The sequence below is a fragment of the Microcebus murinus genome, chromosome 4 (assembly GCF_040939455.1).
Source record: "Microcebus murinus isolate Inina chromosome 4, M.murinus_Inina_mat1.0, whole genome shotgun sequence".
NCBI lineage: Eukaryota > Metazoa > Chordata > Mammalia > Primates > Cheirogaleidae > Microcebus > Microcebus murinus.
Genome location: NC_134107.1, coordinates 12,259,134 through 12,268,608, shown reverse-complemented (window position 1 = coordinate 12,268,608; position 9,475 = coordinate 12,259,134). Strand labels below are relative to the sequence as shown.

The 9,475-nt window shown below is 49.1% G+C and overlaps 2 protein-coding genes across 4 annotated transcripts; one reads left to right on the top strand and one right to left on the bottom strand.

Annotated features, from left to right (window-relative positions):
- The first annotated feature begins 4,181 nt into the window (after positions 1-4,181).
- Positions 4,182-5,015, top strand: CATSPERH (catsper channel auxiliary subunit eta). 2 transcript variants are annotated; one of them, XM_020286373.2, is made up of 4 exons: positions 4,182-4,537; positions 4,641-4,707; positions 4,797-4,809; positions 4,871-5,015. In XM_020286373.2, the coding sequence occupies exons 1-4, from the start codon at positions 4,364-4,366 to the stop codon at positions 4,947-4,949; spliced, it is 333 nt and encodes a 110-aa protein (XP_020141962.1). In that variant the 5' UTR covers positions 4,182-4,363; the 3' UTR covers positions 4,950-5,015. The 2 variants fall into 2 exon arrangements, with proteins under 2 accessions (XP_020141962.1, XP_012633495.1); XM_012778041.3 differs by lacking the exon at positions 4,797-4,809 and having other exon boundaries at positions 4,641-4,740; positions 4,859-5,015.
- Positions 4,992-9,448, bottom strand: ZFPL1 (zinc finger protein like 1). Of its 2 annotated transcripts, none has more exons than XM_012778039.2 (8): positions 9,261-9,448; positions 8,854-8,963; positions 8,433-8,544; positions 6,690-6,883; positions 6,489-6,561; positions 6,268-6,414; positions 5,908-6,025; positions 4,992-5,451 (listed from the first exon to the last, which is right to left on the bottom strand). In XM_012778039.2, exons 2-8 carry the CDS (start codon positions 8,953-8,955, stop codon positions 5,265-5,267), a joined length of 933 nt encoding a protein of 310 aa, XP_012633493.1. In that variant the 5' UTR covers positions 8,956-8,963; positions 9,261-9,448; the 3' UTR covers positions 4,992-5,264. The 2 variants fall into 2 exon arrangements, with proteins under 2 accessions (XP_012633493.1, XP_012633494.1); XM_012778040.3 differs by lacking the exon at positions 9,261-9,448 and adding an exon at positions 9,169-9,249.
- Positions 9,449-9,475: the final 27 nt, after the last annotated feature.

The following is a 9,475-nucleotide window of genomic DNA, read 5'->3' as shown; positions in this document are numbered from 1 at the left end:
GCCAGAGAGAGTGTGCCTGGGATCCCGCCACTGCTTCGTTAGCTGGGCATCGGCTCAGTTGTCCCCATTCCTAAAATTGGGGTACATACTTCACAGGTGGGCTGCGAGGATTAAATGCATGTGCGCTACCCTGCACAGTGCCTCTAGCGCAGTGCTTCTCAAGCCCTGTTCCTCTCACGTGCATCACAGTTGCCTTCAGAATCACCCATGGCGAGTTGTAACCCTGGGCTCCTCTCTGACCTATTTTCTTTTTTAAAAGTTCCCAAATTATTCTGGTGTACATTTACATTTGAGAACTACTATTATGTCGTGCTGAGGGGTTGGGTGGAGAAATGTTAAGGATAATTCCCAGGTTTCTGACTTGAACAAAGGTGCAGTTCACAAAATTCAAGAGGAGAGAGAATGACTTGGAGTTGTGATTGGGACACAGTAAGTTGGAATGAAGGAAAAAGAGGAAAAGACTGTTCATCAACGTGGTCCTTGAAACATTGCTTATGATGGGCTGATAGGGGAAGGCTTGGAATGGAAAAACCCAATGGTTTAATTATTCTTTGCTGGGGTCCTGCAGGACAAAAACAACCCACTCCCTGTTTTTGTATGATCTGTGAACTGGAAATTTTTTTTCCCCATTTTTAAACGGTTGGAGAGAAAACATTTCATGGGACTTGCAAATTATATGAAATTCATTTCAATGTCCATAAATGAAGTTTTATTGGAATACAGCCATGCCCATATCTATGGCTGCATTTGCACTACAACAGCAGAGTTGAGTAGTTGTCACAGAGACCATATAGCCCAAGAAACCTAAAGCATTTACTATCTGGTCTTTTACAGAAAAAGTTTACTGACCTCTGAATCAATGGAATGTTTAGAGACTGTTTACAAAATACACATGAAGATTTCAGCCTATGAAGCTGTCACCAGCTTTCATTTTCTTAAGAAAATGAAAAAAAGGCTGGGCGTGGTGGCTCACGCCTGTAATCCTAGCACTCTGGGAGGCCGAGGTGGGCGGATTGCTCGAGGTCAGGAGTTCAAAACCAGCTGGAGCAAGAGTGAGACCCCCGTCTCTACTATAAATGGAAATAAATTAATTGGCCAACTAATTAATATGTAGAGAAAAAAAAATTAGCCAGGCATGGTGGCACATGCCTTTAGTCCCAGCTACTCGGGAGGCTAAGGCAGGAGGATCACTTGAGCCCAGGAGTTTGAGGTTGCTATGAGCTAGGCTGACACCACGGCACTCACTCTAGCCTGGGCAACAAAGCGAGACTCTGTCTCAAAAGAAAAAAGAAAAAGAAAAGAAAATGAAAAAAAATAATATAAAGATTTAGATCTACTCCAAGAAATTTATAAAGTTTTTAAAAGTTACAGAATACTGTTAAGAAAAATTATCTAAAAATTGGAAGACCAGGAGTGTAGCATGTTCTTTTAATGTCATACTGGGCATTGCTTCACAAGCCCACCCAAGGATTATTTAACCACTTCAGTACGAGCGTGTACTATAGTGGATAGCTACAGATGAATGCGCACAGCCGAGGGTTGACTTTAGCTGACAGCTGCAATATGACTTTTCTGATTTTTCATTTATCAAAATAAAATTGTGAACATTTAAAAATAATGTAATGAAAACATATATGTATATGTTACCTATTCTGATTTACATTACAAGTAAAGCTGCCTGTAAAGTAAAACAAGCTTTCAGTGCTTTAAAGCTTTCCTCATCACACAAGAGCAAAACAGATTCATCGTCAATGCACAGCACAAAGTACCGTGCGGACTATGAGTGCCTGCTGCGGGCAAGGTTTCACGGCCGGTGAGTACCATACCGAAGTGGTTAATTACCCACAGGAATAACAGTAGTTGTTTGATTTTGCTATTAAGGTAAGTAGACTTTGAAATTATAAGTAAATATTGTCCAGGAGAGATTAAAAACATTTATTTTCAGGAGAAAAAGTAACCTCAAAGGTTATAACTTTTATTGTCCTGTAGGACATCAACCAGTTTTGTGTCTGACCTAGTAATCATATTCTAACACTCCTCTTTAAATACATATCCACATCAGCTCAAGGTGACTTACCAGCTTACTATATTTCCCCGAAAATAAGATAGGGTCTTATATTTATTTTTCCTCAAGAAGACACCCTAGGGCTTATTTACAGGGGATGTGTTATTTTTTTTTTAAAGAATGGTACAATAATCTACATTTATTCAAATATAGTTAAGTCGTCTTTTTCTGGAACATCATCATAACTCTCCAAACCCCGAATTCCATCCTGAATTTCTTGCGACTCTATTTCCTTTAGAACCATTGGCCCCAATCTCTCATGTCGAGCAATAGAGCTCTCACGGGGCAGAGGAGAAGGGCTGCTTGTCTTCATAACTGCTCCGTGACGAAATGCATGGGTTGTGCAGATACAGTGCGTAGCCACGCCCATCACTAGGTCTTATTTCGGGGTAGGGCTTATATTGTGCAAATGCTTAGAAATCCTGCTAGGGCTTATTTTATGGGTAGGTCTTATTTTCAGGGAAACACGGTACTTAAGTGGAACCCCCTCACTGATGAATTAATAAATCTTAGTTACATGTTCATTGTATATTTAGATGTCATATTTTTAACTTTTTAAAAATTATACTCTGATAATATGTGGTGTGAATTTTTAAAGTGTTTTAAAAATTATGCATGTATATGTACATCTAGATGTATGAAGTTACATAAAAAAGGACCCAAAAGATGCTGATTCATACAACTGGTGAAGCGGTTACTAACCTCTGTAGGAGTGGAGGTACAAGAGGGAGACTGTTACATTTTCCTCTGTATGCTTGTGCTTTATGCAAGTCTTTTAACAGAACATATTCATATGTTAGTTGGATAATTTTTTCTATTTATTTATTTATGAATGAAATGGGGTCTCACTATATTGTCCAAACTGTATCGAACTCCTGGGCTCAAGTGATCCTACCTCAGCCTTTTAAGTAGCTGGGAGTACAGGTGCACGTAGCTGGATAATTTTTTAAATGGCATCAAGCTGGGAATTTTAATGCATAAAAGTTAATTTGTTATTCGAAGGAGAACTGAGGAACTAATAATTGTTTCAACAGGGAGATCACAGCTGGGCATTGGGGCATCACCCCTTCAATGTGGTTAGCATGGGAGTCTGAAGAACTGTTGTGATTGGTGACAGATTGGGCAGCAAGCATGGATGCTGGGGTCAGGCTTTAATCCTACTACTTAGAGGCAGAAGACTTTGGGTTGCCTGACCTGGGAACTAACTTTTGGGGTAGACAGTTGAGCAGGAGGCAATGGGGTGGCTGAGTTCAACACCAAGTCCTCTCTTCCTCCCTCCTCTTCTCCTACTTCAATCCCTGGGATCCTGCATGTTACTCCACACCATTTCTGGCTGTTTTTCTGGCTTATTTTGTTGACAGCCATGGAGATCTCACCTCTTACTTGATGGAGAAAACTTCCTGGCTTGCATCTATCCCTGCTGGGGCAACAGCCTCAGGTAAAATCGGATCTTAGGTTCAGTACTGACTCCCTCATTCACTGGCTGTGATAGCTTGAGTGAGACAATCCCTCTCTGTGCCTTAACTCAAGTGTAAAATAGTTTATGCCACCTGCACCCAGCTTTCTCATGGGACTCTTGGAATGATGACAGCAATGAGTTGAAAATGCTCTCAGCAACCCACAAGGTGGCATAGAGGGGAAAGCTGATCAGCAGTGGGCCTTGTAAGAACATATGGGGAGAGGACACAGGAGCCACATGAACTCTGGACTATACCTGGGGAGGGGATAGGGAAGGTCCCAGGACAGCTTTGGTGAATCCACTGTCCTGCCCTTCCCTTAGGTTTCTTTCCATCATAGGGGGTGCAAATATTTGGAACTTGGGATCCAGCCCAGGGCCCCCATCACCTGGGAATACCTTCCAGCTACACACCTGGGTCCCAATCTCTCATCTGCTTAAAATCTAGAATATGTCCCTCAACTTTTCTGAGCCTCAATTCTTCATCTGTAGAATGTGCCCACACTACCTCCTCTCTAGGACAGTTGACATGCACCCAAAGTGTCCAGAGTGAGGGGTGGGATGATGAGGGAGCTGTCCCTTCAACAATGCCATGGGCCTCCACTGGTCTACTCCTTTTGCCCACCCCTCCAAAATTCAAAGCATTCCCGACCACCCATGAAACACCCTTGTGTTGGCTGCAATCAGCCTGTGTTCTGAAATCTTGTCTCCTCCACTGTCTTCCTGGTTCTAGAATCCCACTGCCAATCTAGACTGGGCACTCTAGAACCACAGGGCTCTGCCACTTTTCCTAGGCAGTGCCTGCTTGCTCACATCTGACGTGTGTCTATACTCTGGGTGCAATGCGGTGGCAGGACCGCTTGGCTGTGCTCTTCTTCCCTCAGGGCATGATGCTCACCATGGCTGCGCTGATGCTCTTCTTCATACACCTGGGTGTCTTTACCAGCGACGTGCACAACTTGTGTGTCACCCACCACTATGAGCATATGAGCTTCCACTACACAGTCGTCCTGACGGTAGGCCCGAGGCAGGGACTCAAGGGCTAGCTGGGGTAGGCCAGAGGGGCTGATGGAAACTGCACTTCTGTGTCGGGCCACTCTCCCACTACGTGGCCTACAGTTCTCCCAGGTGATCAGCATCTGCTGGGCTGCCATGGGGTCACTCTACTCGGAGATGATGGAAAACAGTTTACTTCAGAGCTTTTCCCTGATCATCCTAAGTAAGTGGTGAGAGTAGGGGGGATGCTAAGGGAAGAGGGAGCTTTGGAACCCTGAGATGTGGCAAGGAGGTGGCAGAGGAGGCTACTGGGACTGATGGGGGCTCTCTCCTCTGCCTAGTGCTCAATGGAGTCATGTTCTTCAACCGCATGTCTCTGGAGTTTCTGGCCATCCACTACCGGCAGGAGAACCACTGAGGCCTGGGGCCTGAGGACAGGGCCGAGGAGGGAGAAGGAAAAGTCTGCTTCGGGTGTTTTAGTAAAGTCTATCGTTTATTTCCACCTGTCAGCTCCTTCGTGGTGTGGGGGTGGGAGGCTGGAGACCCGGGAGAGGCAGGTCAAGACAAATGCTTGACCTACAGGGACCCCAGGCCCAGCCTGCAGCCACTCTGGTGGACTTGGCTTGGGCCTGGGATCTTAGTGTCTCAGGCTTGAGGGTGAGGAGCACAGAAGAGGAGCCCCCAGGCATCCCCGCCTCCCCTCTGCAGGACCCCAGGTCCTAGGCTGGCCCAGCCACAAGCCAGGGCTCAGGAAGGCCCCACACGGATGTGAGGGTTCATGAGCGGGTCCAGGTTGGGATCGCTGTCAGCCGCAGCCCGGCCCAGGCGAGACATGAGGGCAAGGAGGGCCAGGAAGCCCAGCAGCCCCAACAGTAGCAGCAGCCCTGCCCGCTGGAGCAGGGTCAGTGGCCGCTTACGAGACCCAGCCCGGCTCCTGGGAGGGACGAGGGGAAAGTCAGGTCAGGCTCTCAGCCCCTGGTGGCCCCCATGCCTGGAGAGGAGCCCTGGTCACCACCCCTGAGCCTTGGTTTCATCGTCTGTGCCATGGGGATGATCATTTCTGCACCTGCCACTATACAGAGTTACTGTGCAGCTCAAAGCACATGAGACACAGGACTGTGTTCTGGAAACCAAGAAGTGTCAGGCATGGGGGAGTTTCAAAGATTAGGGGGTGTCAAAGCAGGAAGGGGCCTCAAAGAGTCTGAGTCCAAAGCTGCCACAAAGGAGACAAAGAGACAGCCCAAGAGAGGGATGTACCAAGGTTTTTACTGCCCAGCTGAGGCAGTAGAACAAGCTCCTTTCATCATGAAACTGTCCCTCCCAGGGCCTCTGGCTCTCACTCCCTCTCCTCCCTGCTTCCTAGCATCCTGCCCAGCCTGACCCCGTGTACCTGAGCAGCTGGGCCAGCCAGCCCAGGGCAGGCCGGCGACGGTACTTGTCATCGTCACAATCCTCATGAAGGCCCGGTGCCCGGTCATCATCCCGTGTGTCATATACCTTCCTCGGGGCTATAAGGTGGAGCCACTAGCATCAACAGACTCAGGGAAACTGGCTCCTTTGCAGAGGGGCAGGGGATCTCCTGCCCTCCACAGTCTGACAGTTTGTCTCAGAATTGGAGGGAAGGTAATGCCTGTGCTTGGAGTAGAGAAGAGTCCCCCCAAGGGGGGGTCTCTGGATCCTTTAACTCCCTCCATATGAACCATCCCACCTCCTGTCTACCTTTCTCTGGCCTGGACAATCCCTGGCTTACCGTGCGTCAAGGGTTCAGGATTGCCCATGTGGATCACCGTGTGCTGCTCGGGCCGGCCTGGGGAAGCAGGGGCCCGGGGGGCCTGGCTGTAGAAGGTTGGGGCAGCAGAGGCGCTGTCTATCTCCTCTGGTCTGGAGGTACTGCTGGCTGTGGGTAGAGAGAGAGCTGTCAGCAAAGCAGGGAGGCTAAGGCTCGAACAGCAGGTGGAAGCCACTACTTACCATTAAAGCTTGACCAGTCAGAGAAGTCAGAAGTGTCGAGGGGCTCAGGCTCTGGACTCACCACCTCATCAATCTGGAGGAAGGAACCTGTGTCACCAGCCTGCCCAGTACTGTGCCCACCCACCCATCTGGCTGAGGTGGCACCCAAGGCAGACAGATGGTCAGACAGACAGACAGACAGACAGACAGACAGACTCTCACCAGAGGGAGGCCCAATCCTGCCCGGGCCCAGTTGACTGTGGCCAGCTTCTCTTTCAGTGCAGAAACCACAGGACCATCCAGGTTGTTTGGCGGAAAGATGGGGCCATTGCAGACAGGGCACTGGTAGCCAGCAGGCGCAGTGTTTTGGGGTAGCTGGGCGGCACGTTCATTGATGCAGGCCCAGTGAAAGATATCTTAGGGCCCGTGAGATAGGGGAGAAAAGACATGAGGAAGAAGACACTGAGGACTCCTAACCCAGCAATGACCCTAGATCACTGCAGGGATGTATGGGCACATACGTGTACACCAGAGCCTTCTCCTCTCCCTCCTCACCCTGGGTCCATTTCCATCAGCGTTCCCCAAGACTTCAGCCTTCTTGGCTACCACCATTTGACTAAGTCAAGGCAGATGGTACCAAGCTGCCCACAGGGAGGTGGAGTTGGGTGGAAGAAAATGCCATCTCCCCTTTCAGCGAGTCCTCTTTGGGCCTGCACCTACCACACTCTTTGGGCTAATGGCTGATAAAGAAGAGTTTCAGAAAAGGTACCTAGATAAATACACAAACACACATAAGCTTGCACACATCCATGGGCACAAATATACGTGTGTATACACGTATACACAGTACGTGTAGACGTACTGTGGCCGGGCGTGGTGGCTCATGCCTATAATCCTAGCTCTCTAGGAGGCTAAGGCGGGAGGATTGCTCAATGTCAGGAGTTTGAAACTAGCCTGAGCAAGAGCAGGACCCCATCTCTACTAAAAACAGAAAGAAATTAATTGGCCAACTAAAAATATAGAAAAAACTAGCCACGCATGCCTGTAGTCCCAGCTACTTGGGAGGCTGAGGCAGGAGGATGGCTTGAGCTCAGGAGTTTGAGGTTGCTGTGAGCTAGGCTGACGCCAGGGCACTCACTCTAGCCTGGGCAACAGAGCAAGACTGTGTCTCAAAAAAAAAAAAAAAAAAAAAAAAAGACATAATCAAACAAGGGCCATTCCCTATATCTACACTTACGGGCACACTAGTCCTCACATATACACATCTATACACTCACATGTTTACTAACACTCAAGCACCCTCAATCATGTATTCCCTTTGTATTCACACAACATTATATGTTCATATGTTCATATACATACATTTACCCATTCACCCACCCACAAGTACTAATGAACACAATCATGTAGACACAGTGTGCATTACATTCATGCAAGGAGACACACTCATTATGAGAGATACCTGTAGAGCTGCATCTTTTGCACTAACTCTCTCAAAAACTGGAGCTGAGGCTCTTATGCCAGACTCAGGTTCCACTTATGACACATATGTCTGTTGACTTCTTTTAGCTAACTTTAACATGGGAAACTTACTTCCTCTCTGTTTAGTCTTCGGATAAGTAGTGGATCCTGAATATCTGAAAGCCCCTGGTCCGGCCAGGTAGTGTTCACAGCCATAGCCACAACCACACCTACAAGCTTGACTGGCTCTCACTCAACCCTCTAAGATCCGCAGGGTAGTAACTAGAAGTTTTAATTTTTAGGAAAGACACGGAAGCCTAGAAAGGGAAAATGACTTGCGTCAGCTTACACAGCAGGTAAGTAACTTAACAGGACCAGAATATGGGCCTCTGGCCTCTCAGACTTGGGAGACTCACTGTCCTGCTGCTTGAGGAAGGCCTGGAAACCAGTCACCAAGCTGGGCCCTGAGGTGTCCCTGATCCCCTCAAGGTGCCAAGGCCTCACCATAGCAGATGAGGCGGGTCGTCTCCCGACTGGCCAGGGGCGTATCACACAGGTGGCAATTAGGGTTGTACTCGCTATCTTGGAGCCAATTCAGGTAGGAATGGACGATGCACTGGAGTAGGAGAGAAATATCACAACTAGTGCAGGGGTTCCACAGCCTATCATAAGGCCCACCTGCCTCTTTTTCTCTTGACGCAGAGGAGACTCATCCTTTTGTTTGTTCAATCAATGAACATTTATTGAGTACATACTGTTTGTCAGACTCTGTCCTCGGGACTGGGAATAAAGAAGTGAACAAAATAAACCAAGTCCTTGCCCACGTGGAGCTTACATTCCATTTCCGGGCCTCTTATGGATTTGGAGGAGTCAATACCGCCTGCCCACCCAGTGCCCTGCTCAGTCGCTCCTATGAAGGCCCCACCTTGGCGTGATTGGCTGTCAGGCAGTGCTCGCAGACGTTGACTCGGTGTTCAAAGCAGAACAGGCTGGTCACCTTCCTCTTGGGGCACTTGCAAAGCCCCATGGTCAACCCTGGAGAAGGGGTCTAATTTGGTAGGTAGCCAGGCTCTGGTGGCCCAATTCGTTTCCACTGTTAAACTCCCTCAGACACCTCTCATATTAACCCTGACCCCAAATTCCTGCCCACCGCCCCTCCCCATGCTGAGTCACGCCCCCTGCATAAACCCCGCCTCCCGCGACCCCTCATTCCTCCTGGATCCCGCCCCCGGCCCGGCACCTCCATCAGCGATGCCCGGATACCACCGGTCCCGCCCCTAGAGTCCCTCCTGAGCCCCACCCCCTCCAGGCCCCGCCCCCTTTCCTACAGACCCCAGTCTCCGTGTTACTGATCGGCCGCGGCACCGGTCCGGACTGGCACGAGAGATGGTTCGAGGCGCAGAAAGCCAGAGACTGCGCTCTCCGATTCTCCCGCCCGGTCTTCTTCAGCCCCAGCTGTTCCGATTATCCCTCCGCTGCCACGTCTCTTCCGGGTGCGGCGCGCGCTGATGACGCCAGCGCGCCACTAGGCCACGCCTCTGTGACGC

Coding starts and splice junctions, on each gene's coding strand:
- CATSPERH (XM_012778041.3), top strand. CDS start 4,364: ATGCGGTGGCAGGACCGCTTGGCTGTGCTCTTCTTCCCTCAGGGCATG. Junction 4,538..4,640: donor ACTACACAGTCGTCCTGACG/GTAGGCCCGAGG, acceptor CGTGGCCTACAG/TTCTCCCAGGTGATCAGCAT. Junction 4,741..4,858: donor CTTTTCCCTGATCATCCTAA/GTAAGTGGTGAG, acceptor TCCTCTGCCTAG/TGCTCAATGGAGTCATGTTC.
- ZFPL1 (XM_012778039.2), bottom strand. CDS start 8,955: ATGGGGCTTTGCAAGTGCCCCAAGAGGAAGGTGACCAGCCTGTTCTGC. Junction 8,545..8,853: donor TGACAGCCAATCACGCCAAG/GTGGGGCCTTCA, acceptor CTCCTACTCCAG/TGCATCGTCCATTCCTACCT. Junction 6,415..6,488: donor TGACTGGTCAAGCTTTAATG/GTAAGTAGTGGC, acceptor CTCTACCCACAG/CCAGCAGTACCTCCAGACCA.